This window comes from Camponotus floridanus, unplaced genomic scaffold, assembly GCF_003227725.1.
Source record: "Camponotus floridanus strain SB8 unplaced genomic scaffold, Cflo_v7.5 scaffold1, whole genome shotgun sequence".
Lineage (NCBI taxonomy): Eukaryota > Metazoa > Arthropoda > Insecta > Hymenoptera > Formicidae > Camponotus > Camponotus floridanus.
The window spans coordinates 4004101-4025320 of NW_020229214.1; the positions used below are offsets into that span (position 1 = coordinate 4004101).

Genomic DNA, 21220 nt, shown 5'->3' on the forward strand with positions numbered 1-21220 from the left:
ATATGATTGCATTTTTTTAATCTTCTTGTATTAACAAAATTCATGGAAAATTTTCTGCGATTTTAGAAACTAATATAGAAATGGCTAAAAAATTCTATTGCAATTTTTATAGAAAATTTATTAACAAAATCAAATCATCAATAAGATCGACGATTACGAAACTCAATAAAAGAACGGCAATTTTTTTTCCGCTCTAACAACTTTAATGAATAAAATTCTGAATGATTTTTTATTATAATATCTAGAATATCTAAGAATTGTTTTAAAAATAGATACACGCAGATGGTAAAAGATTATTTTGAGAAAATCTAGAAATGAATTTTTTCCTGTAAGATTTTAAATAATTTAATACAAGAATTATATAGTATAATCGGTTGAAAAATTATGTGTTAGGTGCTTTCATTTTACATAAAAATCGTAATTGTAAGAATTTGATTTCTTCCGTATTGAGTTTCACCACACCTTCTTGATTGTCAATCGAAAGTAAAGTGCCTACGGCTTCGCGATCTTCTCCTAGAATTACTTTGACTCGATCGCCACGCGATGGTACTACAGGTTCTAGTTGCTCGCATCCTAGATTAACAACTCGGTCTTCGGTAGGTAAATAAACAGTACACATACCGCCCTATAAACATCAAAAATAAACATGTTATTTTTAAAAATCAGTGAAGCGTGTGTGTAAATCAATATTAATATCGCGATAATTAAAATCTAAATTTTTATATATATGTTTAAAATAGACAGAATTACATACAGAAATTCCTCGAATGACAGCTTGCTGTCCAGCAAGTGCAGGATCATCATGAGAATCGCGGATGCGTACTTCGATATCTGTCGTATGCCAATCTGAACCACTTATGCTAGAACCGACACCTGTATCCAATCCAGAACCAGGTGTTTGTGGATTATAAGGACTACCTGCCACTCCTACAACCATTACAAATTATGTTATACACACAAAAAATATTATCTGTATCTATTAAGATTCCTTTGTTATCGTCACATTACTTACCAGGTGTCATAGGACTGTAACTCATCGGAGATGGTGTTGCGAAAGCTCCGTGAGGACTGGTAGTATATCCAGTGCCACTTGGGGATGGAGTAGCTACATAACCTGCAGGACTTGGACTTGCGGTAGCGCTGCCTGCAGGACTAGGACTTGGTTGATATGAACTGAAACTTTGTTCCGAACCATACATAGTACCCGGAGTTTGTGGAGTAAATGGTCCTCCAGTAGGCGGATATCCAGGTGCATAGCCAGGTGAACCACCTTCTTCCATACTATAACCGTCAAAATCATTCGTTCTAGCGGGTGTATTAGTAACTGCCGGGTCCCAAGCTCCTGACTGTCCTGGAGTTCGCGAACCATCGTGAGATGGCGTCATCGAACCATAATGGGGAGTGCGAGAACCGTCTGTAACATTAAAATTAAACAAATTTTAAATTATTCCAAGTAAAAAAAAATTATGTGATACACGGTTACTCACTTTCGTACATAGGTGTTTGAGAGCCATGCATAGGCGTCTTCGATCCATCTCTCGCATACATCGGTGTTTGCCCACCAGCTCCGTAGGCTGGAGTTCTGTTGTAACTGCTAAAACCTCCGTCCTTTGTCGGAACACCAACATTCGCTATGTGAGATCGATCGACAGAAATCGTTTGGCAAGTAGAGTGCAGCTCCACGCGCGCCGTTGTCTCCGTCGCATCCTTTACAATACCCACGTTTCCCTTGTATGGTCCACCAGTTATCTTAATAGTTGTTCCAATTAATTCCCTATCGCGTCTGGCACCACTACCGCCACCGCGACCTCTGCCTCTTCCACCTCCACCACCTCGACCAAAGCCGCCTCTGTAAGAAATCGATATTAAAGAAATAAAATTTTAAAATAAAAATAAATCTCGAATTTAACAAAACAGAATAAGAATAAGAGACTGACCCGCTGGGATGTATCGGAGAAGCAATTCTAGGTGACATAAATCCTGCCACTGGTGACATAGAATTTATAGAATTTGTCTTATTGCCACCAGACAGTTGTAAATGTCTGGTCTTGCACACAAATATACCGCCATTGTCGACAAACATTCGCGAGTGTAGAAAAGCAAAACTCCTATATAAGTGTTTAATTTCACCACCTCGACCTGCATGCGGTCCATCAACCACTTTAACAATATCCTTCTTTTGTATGGTGTTTTGTTGAGAGTCCAAAGCAACCGCATTCTTATTCTCTCGACGCTTCGTAAGACCTTGTGGTCTCGCTTCGACTACTTTCCCATGCATAGAAAGTACGTGGAAATTCTCACGTTCCAACCGCACGATAACGCCGACTGTTTGCGTGTCAAGTTGTACCAAATCACCCCATTGAAATTGTCCTAAGCTATCGACACCAGTTGCCATGTCGGAACATAACTGCAAATCCCTTGGAAGGACTTCAAGTTCATGCATTGATAAATCAGAGAACAAAACTACTCGATTTTGTTCCACTCTGACGATTAAACCTGTATCACCTTCATATCTCCCGGCTACGACCTATAGATTAATAGAAACAACATTGTAATATAATATTGTAAAAGAAAAATTTCTATTTTAATATAAATCTAAATAACATTGCAGACATTTTACCTTTACGTGATCGCCCTGTGTGAAGTATTTTCGTAATTCTGAAGCTTGAAATTCCAAAGCTTCTTTAAGTTCTTCATGCTTTGGCATAACCATAATCATATTTCCGTCTATGGAAACGATTTTTCCTTGTAGATTTATCAATTCACCTTCACACACTTCTACATTATCTCCATTACTAAAAGAATGAGCTAAAGCTTGATCTTCTTTTCCAGAAACTCCAGTTCCTGGTGCACCACTTAAATCTATTTCAACACCTTCTGGGGCTTCTTCAAATCTCTCTAATTCAGAAAGTGTAGGTTTAACACCTTCTGCGATAATAGCACTTGTGGTGAAATTCTTATAAAGAAAGCTGTACAAAATAAATAATCACAATAAAAAACTATACACACAAGAATAAAATATATATTATAAAATACAGCAGCAAAACAAACCCTTTACGACTGTATCTATTTCCTTCAAAAATCAGAAAATCTCCATCGCTAGTAACCTCTCCGCCAATAGCACGAATTGCTTCAGGATCAAACGGTTTTGCTGGTGGTCTCCTTTTCTTTTTACGTTTCAAAGCTTCAGATTCGCTCTGTGCTGTTCTCAATGCACCGCGCGGTCTAGTGTAATCTATTCTTGGCAATAATTTTAAGTGAACTTGATTTTGTGCTAAGTCGACATAATCGACTTGAGCTATGTCGTCTTTATAAATGCCTCGTTTTAAACGGACCCATTGTTTAGCTTTTAAACCAGTCTGCTCTTTAACAACTCGCAGCACATCAGTCATCTCTTTAATCGGTACCATTTGTTGCTTCCATATACCCATTCTGAGGTTTCCAACATTTTCAATAGCAGCTTTTACATGCGGCTGTTTGTAAGCCTCTATATAAATATAACCCTTAACACCTTCTGGAGCAACAACAGATTTTATTTGGAGAGGTTCACCTAAAATTTTTAAGAAATAAAGAAATATTTACGATAATATATAATGACAATACGAGATTCAATTTCTTTAAAATTTATATCTTACCTGAAAATTGATACGTAATAAATTTTCGCATCAATAAGAGTACAGTAGATTTTTCTTCTCCTATACGGCATTTTACCATCCACAAATTAGGATCTTTTACACCAGGCAACAGAGTTTGCTGAGTAATTTCATCACTCATTTCTTCACCACCATCACCAAAATGACGAGCAGCAATCGATTCGTCAGCATACTTTTTTCTGAGGTATTCTTCAATTTCATCTTCTTTCTGTGAACTAATAAAAAATATATTTGTTGAAAATTTAATTACTTTATATTTAATATCTCTCTTCATAAAATTTTAATACTTACTCCCATAAATTTGTACCTCTACGTCGTCCTTCAATCTCACGTGCAGTTGGTCCCAATTCATCTACTTCGTTTCCTACAATACCAATTTCTTGGGCACCTTCTTCCCAGTCATCATCATCTTCAACTTCATCATCTACTTCAGCTTCATCTATGATAAAACCACCAAATCTATCTTTTTTCTTCTTTTTCCTTGGTCTATCATCATCTTCTTCTTCTTCTTCCTCATCATATTCACTGCTATTCAAGTCTTCTCCTGTAAACATAAAATATAGAAAAAAATGTAAAAAATTTTATTATTAAAATTTGTGAAGAAAATTATAAACAAAAATTTCCTATAGTATCTTTCTAATATAAGTTTTCTGATTTATACCTTCAGGTTCCTCTTCTGGTTCCACAGTTTCTTCATCTCCTGATCTAACTTCCTCTGCTTCGTCTGCCTTTGTATCTCCATCCTCTGATCTACAAATAAAATAAATATTACACATAATTATAACAAAATATATTTCAATGTAATCTATATATGTATATACACATAGAACAGAATTCACATTTAAAATAAGATAAACTAATTTGAATATACTTAAGAAATATTTACTTGGGAATATTATAAAAATCTGTGCATATACAATATATATATTACGTATGCAAGTACAATCCGAAATTTGAAATTTTTATTTACCCAGATGGTGATCGGGAACGTGAACGGGACCTAGACGGACTCCTAGATCCCGAACTCCGCGAAGGGCTTCCAGCATCGCTTCCACCTGCATAAATTTAATTGTACATTTTTTGGCATTAAATATCATCCTGTTATCACTTTTGTTGTTAATTATTACCTGAATCCGACATTTCGAACACAAAACAAAATCTCCAAGTAAAGTTAGAGAATTAATGGCATGGAGTTATACCATAGACATATATGTTATATGTTATATATGCTACGAATATATAAGTATAGTGGCGCTCCTAACGAAAATTTCCCGAACTCTAAAGGAATGTTACTCATTAGGTATAGTAGTGTCGATTCTGGTTTGGACTAGAGAGAAGACTGAAAGATGTCATGGCTTTGTAGTTCATATCTACGTTTTCAATGTCTATAGAGGGAGTATCGCTTTCAAGAATCACCTAAAAGCAGGACATCTCTCAATCTTCTCTCTTCTCTTTGGATATTTTCGATTTAAACGCATCTTATCTACATATTCACGCTTATTCATGATTATTAAGTGTCAATAATTCTGACAGCTGACAGCTGTTTAACAGCTGTTTAACAGTCATGATTCATGAATGTCAATGTCCTGACTTGAAAATGTATTGTGCATGCTATCTTAAGTAGAATTACTTTGATAGAATTATTTAGAATAGTTTTTTTAAAATTCTTTGATATTTCTTTATATATTTTCTTTTAATTTTATTATATATATAAATTATGTATATTTGTAATTAATTTTATTATTAGACTTACAAATTCAATATCTGCATTTTATTATAAAAGATAAAATATAATAGAGAGAAAAGTAATAGAAATAATAGATTTTTTTTATAAGCAGCATTTTTTCTATTACATATATTTAAAAAAAAATAGATTTATATAAATATAAATAAATAATTTATTCCCATATATTATAAAGTTAAAAAACTAAGAATGGCTAACAAAATAAAATTTGTGAAATATAGATCTATCAAACGCTGGTAAATTACCTAGGTAACAAATAAACAAGATCATGATTAGTAGAGTATTACTCATATTTTTCGAATACGTTTACATAAACCTGTCGTTCAACTTCGACATGTCTGATATCACGGAAAATCTTCTCGCGCAATATTATGGATTGTCTAAAAAATCGGAAACCGAAAAATTTGTATCAATTCATGATTGCGTGAACAATGCGGGGAACATTGAGAAATTGATTGGCGAACAATCGACCGTGGATACGAATGACAATGATACGTCTGGGGAAACGGAAGTGCAGGTGCAAGTGCGAAATTTAATACAATTTGTCTTTTAAAAATAAATCAATTAATTAAATAAATTAATGATACCTTCCTAGGAAGACATTAAGGACGAAAACAAAAATGCCGAAATTGACATTCCGGTGAGATCCTCCCGAGCATTAGAATGGGAAGCATTAGAAGATGATGAAAAAACGTCGTCTGAATTCGATATTATTTTCGAAGCAAATACAGCGAACAATTTATGTGAAAATACGAGCGTTTCTTCCGGCAAAGACACGCAAGATCTTATCTTACACAATACCAAAACCATCACTTTAGGTAAACGAAAAAATTACTAAATTAATAATTATAATATAAATTTTTTACATATTACTTTTTTGTCGAATATATTTTAATATCATTCGTTTTATTGTGATACGCAAAAAGATCCGGAAGACAACGAGGGGAATGATTTATATCTCTCATTTAGTGAAGATGCATTGCCGGATAGCGCTTCAGATGTTTCTTCGATAACGGGAACGAAAAAAATGAAGAAATCTCCAGATACGTATGTCTCATTGACACCACCGTTAAATAAATCTCTAATATACAATGAGACTTTCGTAGATTTAACGAGCGCTGGTCTTACATCGCTTCCCATTGAAGTGATCGAGAAATATTCTACAATACAAGTATGAACACAGTAGGATTTACTAATTTTTAAAATTAGAAATGATGCAAAAATTTCTTCCAAATACTTATGAAAAAATTCTAATTATATCAATTAAGATATTCTATTCATTTTTAGATGTTATATCTAGAGAATAATAATCTTTCCGAGCTTCCTGAAGAGCTTTTCGTTTCTTTGCCACATTTGCAATGGCTGGACGTTCGAAATAATCAATTGACAAATTTATCTGCGAGTATTCGATCGCATCCTTCGCTCGAGAGTATCCTGCTACAAGGAAATAAAATCGAGAAATTACCATTAGAATTGTGTAAGCGAATAAAATGTATAATAATTATTTTATCAATTTTTATCTTTTTATTTTTTTTTAAATAACAATTGAAAATATTTTTCTTTTGTTTTTAAAATAACAATTGCGATACTATTTCACAGGTTTGGTGCCAAAACTTAAAATACTCAATATAGCACATAATCCTATTATTACACCTCCAAAAGATATTATAGCTCTTGGATGTTCGGGTATTCTCAATTATCTTCGAACTGAATGGAATAAATTGCATCCGGATGAGCCTGCAGTGTCTGTTGAGCGTAAGAATGTCGAATTTATATATTCTAATTCCCCAGCATAATATAAATTTATCAATAATAATTTTATTTAAATTAATTAATTTATTATCTTGAATAAAGCAAACTGCATAATCGCCAATGTATAAATTACAATCAAAACAAATTTATTTTAGAAAAAATTGAACCAAAATTATCAACGATTTTGTGTTATCAATCTCCTCACGAAAAGCAACGAAAATTATCAAAAATTTCGCAGCAAACATCGAAAAATACTAATGACATCGACGCTTCATTCAAGGGCATTTCGGTCAGAAAGAGGAGCAGAGCTTACAAACCTAGTAACAGGTATATCAATTCACAAATTAATACTTTTCTGGAGAATCCGATAAATGATACGCGTGTCGATGATGCAATGAGTTCTCTTTGTGCGTCATGTGCACGAAATCTTGCTGACGTCCAATACAAGAATGAGAATAACACGAAGGAAAATGAAAGTGATGATAATCAAGATAAAAGACACGATGACAACCAACACGCATTATTAAAAATGATAACTTCGTGCCATGATGTCAGCAAAATTTGCATCAAAAGAGAGATCGCTGAAGTGGATGCAAAAATCTTGCATCTAATCGGGCCATCGCCTAGATCGTGTTATATTAGACGAAATGTTACGGGGTTGATAACATATAAACGTTATCCTGGAAAGGAATGTAGAATTCAGACCATCAGTAATGAGACTAAACACATTACGCTTAGAAAATCGCGTAATTCCGAGGTATTCAATGAGGAGAAAAAAAAAAGCAGGAACACCAAACACGCGGAGTTAGTTTTCGATATTGTTACGAAAGATATGCAAAGAATGCAACTGCATCCGATGCAGCTAAAAGATTCGCACTGCATATTGTCGTGTTTGGAGAATTATCTTGGTATTAAAACCGACTAGACATCTCTGTAATTTTTGTTCAATACCTATATATATAAAATCTAAGAAGATATATAGCAAATTTTTGTCCAATACAATACAGCAAATTCCTTTAAAATTTTTCGTAAAAAAATGTATAAATTATTCTATCGTAATGATACTATTTTATTATTACATATAAAAAATATGCAATGGGCATTTTTTGCATTTAGATGCGAGAATAAAGGAACCAATATTGCTATAGAACAACGGCTGCAGTGGATTTCTAAAGCGAGAGATTTATTCAGTGCGCAATCGGCAACAATTCAAAGAATTAAGTAAGACATCTATCTAAATTATTCTCAATAATTGTAAATAGTGCATACACACGTAAATTGTATTATACGTAGGGATTCGAATACTATAAAAAAATGGAGACGCGATAAACGAAGTTTCAGTAAAAGCATGGAGAAAGTATCGAGAAGAAATGAAGGTATACAGCAATATAAAAGAAAGAAATAGTAGAATTTATAACATTTACAATCTTTGATCTTTGGAATACGAATATAAAATATAGTATCCATAGGATTATAACTCATGACATACTTATTTATTAGATGATATTCCATTCGCAATCGATATCAAAGATTATCCTACAATACGAAAACGACCACAAAAAACGGTACAATAATTTAATATAAATATTTTATCTGAGAAAAAATAATAAATTAATTTAATAAGAATAAATAATCTTCTATTATCCAATCTAGGAAAAATATGCGAGTAATCAGACATATGGAGAACTAAGATTTGCTGCACCAGAGTAAGTTAGATAAATAATAAACATTTTCAGTCATTCTTCACTATAACTTTAAACATTATATTTTAGAAATATAAATAACAAGATTAAAGAATTATTAGGGTCTTTGCAAAAATTTGAAATTACGAAATCTTCAGAAATATTGACACCTAAATCCAAACAAAAATATCTGCAAACTAAGATTAAAAAGGTACATTGTGTTATTTCGCGCGTGTTTTGCAATTAAAATTTATTAAGAAAATAATTACTATTTTTTTATTTATTTCATAGCTCTCACATTTTCAAAAGGAAGTTCAAAATCTAAGAAGATTCAACGAAATTATATCAGCACCAATGAATTCTCCGAATAATTAATCTCGATGTTTTTTCTCTTCTGATTTTTATTCGGATTTTATTTTTTGTATCTATTTACTATTTATGGAAAATTTCAAGCTCAGTATCAGTCTTGAGGTATTTATTAAATAAAACAGTATTAATCACACACGCATATTACAATATTAATTTCATGCCCAGTTTCGATAGCACTTATCAAGGCAATTGGACAGACGCATTTTCATTATTGTTAAGAAACGAAATTTTCATATATGAAAACTGTAAAATTGTATTATATTCTACAAATATATTATATCTATTATCAAAATGTATAATGCAATAAAAATATATTATTAAAAGAAATGTGTGTATTTCCAAAATACTTATAAAAATTATTGAAGTGATTTATGAGAAAATTCTCTGAACGCATTCTTTCCAATCTCCTCGCTAACGCAATCGATTCTTTTTGCTTTTATCACTATATATTCAGTATAAAAATCCTAAAAGCCATAATTACCACCCAATATATGCAAATATCTGTGCGATAGCCACAAATATTTTTTTCTTTTTGTACATGGCACTTAATCAAGCCTCATAATAAAGTTTGGAGGTATGAATTATACAGGATTTTTTTTAGGAAATTATTTCGAGAGCAATACAGTAAATTATTATTGTAATCAGTATCATCAATAGAGGCAAATAATCTATATCTATCGTGATTATTTTTTTTTTAGTTTTTAATTCTGTACATTTTTTAGTTCATATGTTCTAATGAATTTAGTTCGTATAGAAAGCTAACGGTCAACTTAGTAATATCTTAATAAAACATAACTTAATAAAGAAGTGAATTATATATATTTATATAGCGTGCATTATTGTTTCTCTTACAATATTGCATTTTCTATTTTGTATTTGTTTGTGGCATTACTTGTAATATAAAAAAAATCTTCTAATGATTAATACATTCTGTGTCAATTAATAATGTGTTTTCTCGCAAAGCGATTAAAATAAATTAAAATAAATTATAATGTATAAACGACCTGCATATTTATAATGTCGAATATGTGATTTTATATAGAAGATAACATCTATAATATTTTGTTCATATGTTCAATAATAATTGATTATGACAAAGGAATGATACTTTTTATATGTCTTATATATCTCATCACATTTTGTAATGGCATATATACATATGTATTGCACACGCAATTATAGAGCCGATAGAGATATCTAATAAAAATTATAAAATGTAAAATTATGTATAAAATCTAAAAAGCTTCCCCATAAACAATGTATATTACATGGCTGAGCAATAAACACTATGAAATATATTTTTATATAATATGCGCATTAGAATAGAATTATATATTTAAAATCTGAATTAATATATTTTTTATGTAAAATATCTGTCATATAACATTTAAGCATTTGAAAAAAAGATGTGCTTTAAAATTATATTCGATTACTTTTATATATGATTTTGATAAGAAAATAGTTTTCAATGAAAGTTTAGATAACTCATTAATGAACACACATACTGGCATTTCACACACATATCACACATATACACACATATATTCTTCTTCTTTGACTCTTTTTTCTCTATTCAGAATTTTATATACATATTATTAAAACCAATGAAAGATACTGAATTGTTATAATGTTGCAATAGACTATTAAGAAAGAATCGAATTCACATATTATGTTGAAAACGAATCTAGAGTTATTGCACTATGTATGCTTATTAATGTGTTTCTTGACATATTGTTATGATTAATGAAATATCATTATATGATATTAAAATATAATATTAATTAGCATCAATTAATTATACCATACATACAGATGTATATACTTGTATCAAACAAAAGTTTCTGAAGAGTTTGATGCCATAGAAAGATTACAAATCAGAATATTAGTGATCTGATTATAAAATACTTCTGAAAGAAGTACACTTATTTTTTTAATCTATCGGATTGGCGTGCTTACAGGTTCAACAAAGGCGCTCAATTTTATTAATAGTCTCTTAAAACTATTAATTTTAAATTATTAATTATTTCCCTAAGAAAACATCGTTTTTTTAGGAGATGGTCCAAGTAAATATACCTTGTTGACAAATATCACCGGAGCACTGATTCTTTGTTAGAAACTTCTACACATAGTCTTAATTCCAGGATATTCCTCGTGTGCCGGATTTAAATCAACAAAACCCAGTTTGCCATAAAATTCGTGGGATTCTTTATCTGTTGACGATAGCGTTGTATGTACTCCGAAAGAACCTGAAACCCATATTTATATAGTATTATATAGTACAAAATAGTATTTATAGTATTTATATAGTACAAAAAATAGAAAATATAATATCGAAGAATATTTAATTATAAATTGAAAAAAATACAAAATCTCGATTTTTAATAAAGATTGAATTTTTAAAATATATTTTATTATATTTCAATAAAGAGTTTATACCATTTGCTCTTAAAGCCGCAAGAATACAGGTTATTAAACGTTTACAAATAGACTGATCTGTTACACTTGGTAATACAGCGCAAATAAGTTTCGATGGATGTTGCCTGCACAATTGTTCTGCCACATCCGGAATAAATGAATGGAAATATTGTATGGCATCCTGCGCAAATTTTAATTCGAAAAATCATCAGTACAAAAATCAATGAATGTACAAAAATACAATACATATAAAATACAAATGCATATAAAAAATTATTAACATACCTGAACGTTTTGTGGCAACTCGTTAATGCTACTATCTAAAGGATACTTCATTCGCAATTCAGGGATCCAAGAAACAGCCATTTTCTGATTATGTGATTTTACATTTAGGGCAGCCATTGCATAACCCACTATACCGTTTTCATCTTCAACAACCATACATAACTCTGGACTCAAGGTAAGATATCCTCCAACAAGTCTAAATTATAAAAAAATATTTATTAAAATTTTTTTAGGCGAAAAATATATTATATACAGTAGAACTCTGATAAACTTTAGAAAAGTGGAAAGTTCTTAGAAAAGAAAAATTAATATATATTTCCTATTACATTACTATATCATATATTAATGTTATACCTGTCTGCGACAGCTGATGAAGTCGTACAATTATTAATTTGATTGCAAACTGCATAGATTGCTTCTTCATCGATAGATAAATATGGCCGAATTGTATATATTTTACTATTGGGCACTTCCGGTGCTTTATAGACAAATAAGTCGTTACCACTATCCACTGGAATTAATCTCTAAACACACAAATGATATATTCTTCAATGTATCTTATTCTTATGATTAACTGAACATAATACGAGAACGTACCTGTAAATCAGCTGTAAGCCCACCACGAAAAACCCATGGCTCCTGGTCTCCACTCATAAATGTTTCTTTCCAACCATTTGAAAACCCTATAGCCCAAAACACAAAATCATTTTTAATAGATCATAAAACATTTGAGTTAAATATTCGCGCGTTATGCGTAAAATTTAATTTCAATTTTGGCTTCCACTGCTTGAGCATCAATTTTGCTTAAATCTTTAACATGCGAAAATATTTGATTGGTTGTCTCTTGTATCTTTCTCCCATTTATCTTGGAATGCCTTTCTGCTGCTCATGTCAATTAAATTAAAGTATGAGAGAAAGAATGATCCATCCAATCGGACAACTGAGGTGCAGCAAGTTTCATAGATATGAAAGGATAGATGGGTAGAAAAATAAAAATTTTATAAAAATATTTGACAACATATAATATGAATAATAGTTTGAAATTGAATTGAAAGAATTGTATAATTCAAGTTTTTGAAGAAATTTTAGTTATAATAATTATCCAAAAATATATTGTTTAATTAAAGAAAGTTAACATTAGTAAATAGAGGAAAAGAATTACAGTCGTTACATGCTGCACCAAAGCTCGCGCAATGCTAAACTCTTGAAGCATTGGATCAGGGTATAGGAAAATTGGAATAATAGTCCAGTTTGCCAATATGCGCCTGAAATAAAATTCTTATCACGCCTGAAAAGAACATAGTTTCTGAAACTAAGTAAAAAATAAATTAGTGCAGGCCAAAGTTGGCAAAAGGAGAGTAATAGTTGATCATTTAAGAAAAAGTAATAGTTGATCATTTAAGAAAAAGAATAAACAGTTTTTACTGCAATACCATTGTTTGCAGTCAATAAAATATTATCATATATTAAAAGAATCGAAAGAGTATCTTTTATCGCAAATGACCAAAGATTTGTACATAGGAGATGTTCAAGAGTTTATAACTTTCTGTTTGCTAAACTGTGCCACTTCTACATAATTTTTCGATGGACCTAATTCAGAGATGCAAAAATATTAAAATTAACATGTTGAATATTATTAATTCAACTGTATACTCTGTTTCTATATAAATAAACATAAATTTGGAAAAAATTTAATATCTTTAAAATTAATTTTATATATTCATGCAAACTAACGTTAATTATTATATAAATGTGTAAGAGATAAAATATTAATAATTAAATTATATCATGAGAAGTACGTCCATCATCTATTAACACGAAAATGAATGTGCTTTTACACATTGATTTTTCGAGCTATTATAACGCCGCTTCTACGCGCATTTTCCCTAAGCTCGTTAAACGAGATCATTTTTTATAAATTCCCAAACAAAGTTTTTAGAATTAATTATCGCTACAATGTTTGGAGCTTTATTATTTCGCGCGCTTTCTGCTATGTTACTCAAAGACAGTTGAACCGCATACATGTGTAGCTGCCCTGGGTAAACGTCGTCATCGTTGATGGAAATCTGCCAAACGCTATCAACAAGACAAAAAAACACAGAAATACAAGTTAGTGAATAAATTCAAGTTATCTGATCGTGATAATTTATTTATTCTGCAAGAGCATGTTTGCCATAAAATAAACTATTTTGAGATTTAGATTTTAGATTATTTCAATTTTGTAGTAAATAATTTGGCACATAGAAAGAATAATAAACATTAAAACAAATTCCAACTTCAATTTCCAACTTCAATAATTTTAATATTGAAGGTGATTGCATAAGAAGAGGAACTTATATAAATATACATAAACATACTCCTGCTTTGTATTATCTGCAAAGAAAGTCGACTGATATGTTAATAGCTGGTTTAAGTACTTTTTAAAATTCAGCATTTTTGTTCACCTCCTTAAAGATGCTGTTGATTGCCATCTCATAAAAATCACCGTATTCGCCATTGCTACAAATGATCTTTTCGCTATAGCGCGGGAAAGCCACACCAATTTATTTCATATCTTCAATCAGATATATGTATTACCTGTGAGTTAAATTTAGATTAAGAAATTTGGAATTAAAAAACATTTTGATTTAATAAAACATTTTGAAATCTGAAACATTTCGCTAATATAAAATAAATTTTATTAAAATCAGAAGAAGAAAATAGATGTTGTGGCTTGCCTGTGATAATTGTCAAAATGAATCAGGCTATTAGTCAGAATCGTAAAACGATACAAAAGTGTTAAAAATAAAAAACAGTCAAAATTATCAACAATTTTCAAACAAATATCAATATTGTGCGTGCGTGTTTGTAACATATAATAGAATACGACAAATTCTATTCACGCATTTTTTGCGAAAAACTATCTAATATGTATAAGTATAAATTTATGTATATTAAGTGTATAATTCTGACTTACAGCAAAATTTTTCCTTCGCGCGATACAATGCATTTGTCTCTAATGCGCAGAAACAAATGCATATTATGAGTTCACGAATATACAAATTGGAGCATGTGCATTTCCGAATATTACTGATAGTAGTGTTACTAGTTATTACGCATGTTACACAAAAGAATTATATTGTATTATAATGAATATAATAAATGTAAGCAAAAAAAAAATATTTCATCAAAGTTATCATTTTTTCACATTAATTTAAAAAAAAAAGAGAGAACTAAAGATTTGAAAACTATTAGATATTCCCTAAAACAATATTACCTTTTAAATTGAAAGCAATTTGTAATTTTTTTCTTTCTATATATATAAATTCAAATATATTATAAAAAAAAACAGAAAATTATGTGGAGAGTCATATAAACCAAATAATCAGTAATTTACGGACATTAAAAAGATATGTATAGCATTCTTACAGCACAATATATCCATTTACAAGGAAATAATTTAATTATTATATTAGTTTTATAATGATATTATAACAACAAGATCATATAAATGGTTTCTAATATTTAACACTTGTAAATGGTTTTTAATATTAAATACTTGTAATAAATAATTTACATATATGTTTATCATTGCAAGATTTTAATTAAATTTTATGTAAAACTAACATTGAATAATCAGTTGCACTTTTAGAAAACAAAATAAGTATCATATAGTATATTACTAAGCATCTTAATTTCAAGATCAAATTATTCAAAAATATCATCCTTGTAAAAAGACAAATTTATATAACGAAAAATAAAATAACATTCACTTACCAATACTCAAGACACTTTTGTTCTGAAATATATAAGTATAGGTAATAAATTATAATATTCCTGAAAAAAATCGCACAAACAACAGCACTTGTCTGCAGTACGATGGATATAAATTCAGTTAACTCAAATCAAAAAGACTCATTTTTATAAGATAAATAACAATTTGTAATAAGAATTTATAATAAGATTTTTAGAAGACTAGAGCATATATACATATATTTAAAACTAGAAAAATTAATATCATAGATTTACACATGCATTTTGTACCAGCATACTAGCATTTCAAATTGACTTTCTTTAGAATAAAAATAATAGCAAAACTATATATGCGCGTTTATTAATTCTTATTATGATTCATATAGATTTCTGATATCTGACAAGATTTAATATATATATTGTGTAATAAGATAGTGTAATGTGTAAATAATAATATAAAATTTTGCAAAATTGAAAAGATTATTTTAATTACAAAAATTTAAATTTGTTCATAAATATAAACATGTTTTTAAATTTTTTAGAATTTATATCAATAATTTTTATAAATTGTCTATGCTATAATTACTTTCAATATATATATTTCCAACTATAATAATTTAATTTTATTTGCCTTTTTCTTTGTAAAGAAAATAGACTATTTCTTAGAGAGAATACTCTCTGTCTTTTTTAATTATAATTTTTACTATCATCAATATATCAGATAATGTTTCATATATGAATCAATATACAAATACAACTTACCCAGCCATTTCACGTAACTATTTAGGAGGGACACAACTCCCCTCATATCCCATACATACGCATACAGATCATATAGCAACTCGCGATTATTACAGTATGTGAGCCTTTGGAATAATCTATTTACCCCATTACACATATCGTTTAATTTAGCTGCACGAAGATGCCATTCTTCGATCTGAAAGATTAAGCAAAAAAATATATTAAAATTGTATAAGATAAAACTGTATAACTATAAAACTGAATAATAAATAAGAATAAATGACTTGCAACTTACAGCTGATTCAGACGTTGGTTCTTCGTCTTTAGATTTTTTCATAACAAGATACGCATTACTTTTTAACCAATTAAATTCTTGCAACAATTGAATTCCTTGGCCACCATGCTCAAATGGTAAATAAAATAGATCACACAAAAGTGATAGATCTTCTTGCGTGAGCTGCTTATCGATATCCACAGATTCTTGAGGTATCACATCTGTGTTATCGGAACTTTCATGATTTTCGCTATCATTTTCTATTATCATTTGTGTACCATTAACTGTGGGAGAGGTATTGTCTACTTCTACTTGCATACTTCCAGAAGCTTCACTGCATGTCTGATAAACAAAAGTTACACGATTATACATGCATAATTAAGTTTTTAAAAACTTGTAATAACTTACAGAAATATTATCTACCATAGCATCATCTTCCGTTGGAATTTTTGCTACATGCGCCGGCGAATTGTTTGGAGTTGTATTACAATCCATAGGTTCTATGGAAGATAACCCTGTTGACGGTGGGTCGCTGGTCATAGTGGATAATGTAGTCAAAATGGGTTCACTGACCACCTTTATGTCTGATACTAATGAATTCATTACAGGTCCAGATGAAGGTTGTGCGAAGCTATCGCTACATGTTACAGTTGAGCAAACTTCCGCCAATGCTTGAAGATGATTAGAATTTGTCCCAGATGTAGATGTGGCAGGAACTGTAGTTGTAGTCGTCGATGTAAGACTCATACATGTATTGACAGAGGGTATTATTGGAATAGGTATCGTAGGCGCGACACATGGTTGTGGTTTAGCTATTACACCCCAAGCTGCTTTCTTTTTATTAAATTCTAATAACCATTCGATTATTGCATTTTTCAGAGCGTGTCGAGGATGATACATATTCGGGGATAATGTCGATGGAACATCTTCACCAAGAACACCATCCTCTGTTTCGGTTTCTAATTTAATATCAGCTGATACAGTGTCATCTGCAGCATAAAATATTCTCATCAGTTTCTATATCTTTTTTATTAATATATGATTGTTAAATCATATATATAGTTTATATATATTATATATAGAGTTCTTTCTCTTAGAGAGCCTTTTTTCTTTTACATATTTTTAAACACAATATGTAAAAAACATAGCGATTAATTATATATGACTCAATCGTCTAGAGCAATAGAAAGTAAAATATTTGGTTCCCTCTAAATATTTTTTCCCATATTTTTCTTATTTAGAAGTTTATTGTAAAAGAAAGAAAATTTTATAAAATAAAACAAGACATTTTATAAAATAAAAAACATACTTAAACTTAGGTCTCTCTTTCCATCCACATTGCATCTGCTCCATTGAGCTAATGTATGAATTGCTATAAAGTTAGCTCCATATTCGCAATTAGGATTAGTTAAAACTCCTCTAAGTTTAGGAATAAGATCGGGAGAACGACCAGCATATGGTCCGAGAAACACTCTTTTCTGATCATAATCGTTAGCATGTAAATTATCCCAGATAACAGGCGGCCTCCTGAGCACTTCTGTAATTTCTTGAATGGATTCTACAGTTAAAAGTCTTGATATGACTTTAGGTCCAGTCCACATTATGTCGATTTCTTGAGCTAATTTATTTCCGAGAGTATTGAGATATTCTGAAGATGCGACATTTGGCATTGCACGGGTCGCGCAATATTGTGTAGGACATAAGAGGAAACGAGGCTGACCGAGATGTTGAAAAATATCGTTTGTGACAGAAACCTGTAAACAATAAAAAAAAAATATAAATTATTATAAAATATTAAAAATATATGTATAAAGAAGATATAAAATTATTAATTTACTAACATTAAACTTGCTGTTAGACTATGTGGATACTGTATATGTACCTGAGCATGTGCAAATGACTGAAACACTTCTTTGTCAGCTTCACTCATTTCTGGTTCTATATCGTCAAATAACAATGCAAACGCTGTACAACCAAATTGACTGACTTGTTCCAGCTTTCTTTTCAAGGCAGTGACTTCCTTTGAACTGGAATATGTGATATCTAATCCTGGGGATAATGCATAATAAAAAGTTATCCCATATTCTCTAGCAGCTGTAATCAAACCAGTCAGATGCTCCGCTTCCTCTACTGTATATAAATCTCTCCAATAAGCACGATGTTTGTAATCATCTTTTGGTGCATACAGGTAAGAATCCATTCCCCATTTTTTCAATCTGTGTGATATATATAATTCATTGATACTGATATTTTAATGATCATTCCTAATATATGAAATATAATGCCCAAATTAGAAAAATCAAAAGAACTAATGCACTTTTAAAGTAAAGGAAGATATTTTTGTGTAATCTATAATACAAAAATATAAAATATAAATTTATTACTAAAAAATAACATAATATGGTTCTCATAATAACTATGCTTCTTATTTTTTGAATAACGTATGAAAAATACATACAGAAATATGAAGAAAACTTGTAAAATTGTAATATCCCACGAAATAAATTCAAATAACAATTGGAAAACTTGTATAAAATGTTTAAAATTAAGGCCAGTGAAAGAAATATTCCAATTACAGTGCTCTCTTGACAAACATCTCATTCCCATTAATTCTCTCGCAGCATAAACATATTCCTGAGACTTACTTTTGAAAGAGATCCTTTCGTTGCTCGGTAGTCCATGGTCGACCATAGAAACCTGCAAGCAACAAAATATGCATTTAACAAAGGAATATGTCATATTATAGGAGACACGGAAATCTTTGCTCATCGTAATTCGATTCTGCCGAATCAAGCATTTCTACGAAATATATATCATAGGAGTATTTTTTCAACGATGTGTACATGCCTTCCACCACACCACAGATGAAATTGCCATTCTTCGTATTCAGATTCGCGGCCCCATTTGTCTCAGTCATTGCGGCTCGCGGGAAGTACGTTTGTTTTGGGATCAAGAAGGTAGAAAAATGGCCCGAGGTGCTCCAAATCGCGAAAAGGAGAGAGAAAGAAGGAGAGAAAATCGGAACAGTCTAGGAGAGAGGCTGCGGTTACGACACGGCGTTACGATAATAAAGTCGGGGCGAGAGTGGCGATTGACATATGTACGAATTGCTATATGTACAAAGCGCGACGCAGAAATCCCGTCGACATCACTGGGGAGCAGCTGAGATTCCGAGAAAGTACGAGAGCGCGCGCGGAAGCTCATAAATCCTAATGACAGACTGCACCCGATGCGCGCTGATCGATACCACCGAACGATCTGTCGATCCATCGAGGCCTCGAACACGGCGGGAAAAAGAGACGGTGCTCTATCTCGGCCAAGGTGTTCATCTGACAGTCGCGGAGAGAGATATTTTCGCGAAAATTGAAATCAGTTCAGATCAGTTGTGATAGTAAAGCTTATTTTAGCTCGAATGCGCCTTGTATATTTTTTTCTAAAACATGACACATTTTGTCAAAAACGTCATATTTAAATATTCTTAATATTGTTACTGTCACTTGGTTACATTATTTCGCATTGTATCGGTCAATTTAATATTACGTGACTTGATGCAAACTTTTATCTATAATTTCAATATAAAACATCTATCGAATTGTCAAAGTCGCGTTCGAAGTTCTAATTGTCAGAGTAAAGTAGATTTTTCGAACGCACTTAGGACGTGGCTTTGACGTTCAACAGGTGGTGCATCTACAAGTATACATCAATCACAGGCATAAGCGTTATACGTTCTCTTAGTACCACCAAGAGCCACGGGATGTCGCGCTGAGTATCATCTTCTTCGATTGTGACGCCATTTTCAGATATTGCGCGCGCGGTAAAGTCTCGTCAGTGTCGCGTTTTAGATATATTCTTAAAAAATAATGCGAGTAATTACATTATTGTGCTCATTTGTGTAATGTACATCATTCTTAGTGAAAGACTCACCAGCGATGCTAGAGATGATAAGAGATTCAGGTAAGCTGTGTTTATATAGATGTTATCGCGAATAAATAAGAGCGCCATTCTCTTATTGGTATTTCTATTTGATGAACTTTAATATCGTAATAAACGACAATACGACCTCCCAATTTATTTCAAAATACTACTTGAACACGGAAAATCTACATCTACTTCAAAATTAATTAAGAAAATGTGAAATATTGCCGAAAAAATAGATATTGATGTATAAAAATAATTTATTATATTTAATAAAAATACATACAAAATCAAAACGATTGTATATATTTATATAGAAAATATTGGTATGATTTTTAATGTTTGAGAGATACGTAAAAGCATATTTTCCATAAAATATTGAGAATAGAGTAAGCATTAATTTAAAGTCATCCTATATCTCCTGCAAGTAGTCAAGGTATCGTATTCGTCAGACAAGCGGAGAATCGACGTCGCGCTCGATTGAGGACATCGCTTCCGTTTCAGCCTCTCGTCCTCTTTCACTAATAAGACATAAGATGTTAAATATTCTTGTTTGAGTCTGATAAACATTTCAAGTTAAATTAAAATTTGGAAGATAATTATGAAGAGAGGAATTTGGTACATGGATAATTATGGAGAATTTGACATATCTCTTTTC

General features: G+C 31.0%; 3 protein-coding genes across 5 annotated transcripts; 1 reads left to right on the plus strand and 2 right to left on the minus strand.

The window, feature by feature from the left end:
* Positions 1-318: 318 nt before the first annotated feature.
* LOC105248788 (transcription elongation factor SPT5) lies at positions 319-4857 on the minus strand. The gene is made up of 12 exons (XM_011253775.2): positions 4781-4857; positions 4624-4708; positions 4315-4403; positions 3945-4197; positions 3636-3868; positions 3052-3550; positions 2621-2969; positions 1938-2527; positions 1488-1849; positions 1013-1414; positions 755-927; positions 319-625 (listed from the first exon to the last, which is right to left on the minus strand). The coding sequence occupies exons 1-12, from the start codon at positions 4791-4793 to the stop codon at positions 383-385; spliced, it is 3291 nt and encodes a 1096-aa protein (XP_011252077.1). The 5' UTR covers positions 4794-4857; the 3' UTR covers positions 319-382.
* An 856-nt stretch (positions 4858-5713) lies between these two features.
* LOC105248795 lies at positions 5714-9239 on the plus strand. The gene is made up of 12 exons (XM_025407711.1): positions 5714-5914; positions 5993-6215; positions 6324-6568; positions 6685-6874; positions 6997-7152; positions 7305-7476; positions 8266-8370; positions 8443-8525; positions 8650-8714; positions 8803-8855; positions 8958-9042; positions 9123-9239. The coding sequence occupies exons 1-12, from the start codon at positions 5732-5734 to the stop codon at positions 9204-9206; spliced, it is 1644 nt and encodes a 547-aa protein (XP_025263496.1). The 5' UTR covers positions 5714-5731; the 3' UTR covers positions 9207-9239.
* A 1360-nt stretch (positions 9240-10599) lies between these two features.
* LOC105248789 (protein O-GlcNAcase) lies at positions 10600-19908 on the minus strand. Of its 3 annotated transcripts, none has more exons than XM_011253777.3 (13): positions 19495-19908; positions 19293-19344; positions 18530-18863; positions 17957-18401; positions 17071-17636; positions 16669-16989; positions 16395-16569; positions 13923-13976; positions 12498-12583; positions 12255-12424; positions 11901-12096; positions 11637-11796; positions 10600-11446 (listed from the first exon to the last, which is right to left on the minus strand). In XM_011253777.3, the coding sequence occupies exons 1-13, from the start codon at positions 19562-19564 to the stop codon at positions 11310-11312; spliced, it is 2766 nt and encodes a 921-aa protein (XP_011252079.1). In that variant the 5' UTR covers positions 19565-19908; the 3' UTR covers positions 10600-11309. The 3 variants fall into 3 exon arrangements, with proteins under 3 accessions (XP_011252079.1, XP_011252078.1, XP_011252080.1); XM_011253776.3 differs by having other exon boundaries at positions 17056-17636; XM_011253778.3 differs by lacking the exon at positions 13923-13976 and having other exon boundaries at positions 17056-17636.
* Between the last annotated feature and the right edge of the window lie 1312 nt (positions 19909-21220).

Excerpts from the sequence above, each read along its gene's own strand:
- LOC105248795 (XM_025407711.1), top strand. The coding sequence starts at position 5,732 with ATGTCTGATATCACGGAAAATCTTCTCGCGCAATATTATGGATTGTCT. Across the intron at positions 8,371-8,442 it reads GCAACAATTCAAAGAATTAA|GGATTCGAATACTATAAAAA; the intron begins GTAAGACATCTA and ends TATTATACGTAG. Across the intron at positions 8,856-8,957 it reads CTAAGATTTGCTGCACCAGA|TTTGCAAAAATTTGAAATTA; the intron begins GTAAGTTAGATA and ends ATTATTAGGGTC.
- LOC105248788 (XM_011253775.2), bottom strand. Across the intron at positions 4,198-4,314 it reads ACCAGAAGAGGAACCTGAAG|GAGAAGACTTGAATAGCAGT; the intron begins GTATAAATCAGA and ends TTATGTTTACAG. Across the intron at positions 2,528-2,620 it reads CACAGGGCGATCACGTAAAG|GTCGTAGCCGGGAGATATGA; the intron begins GTAAAATGTCTG and ends ATTAATCTATAG.
- LOC105248789 (XM_011253776.3), bottom strand. The coding sequence starts at position 19,564 with ATGACTGAGACAAATGGGGCCGCGAATCTGAATACGAAGAATGGCAAT. Across the intron at positions 18,864-19,292 it reads CGAAAGGATCTCTTTCAAAA|ATTGAAAAAATGGGGAATGG; the intron begins GTAAGTCTCAGG and ends TATATCACACAG. Across the intron at positions 16,570-16,668 it reads AACCAACGTCTGAATCAGCT|ATCGAAGAATGGCATCTTCG; the intron begins GTAAGTTGCAAG and ends TTAATCTTTCAG.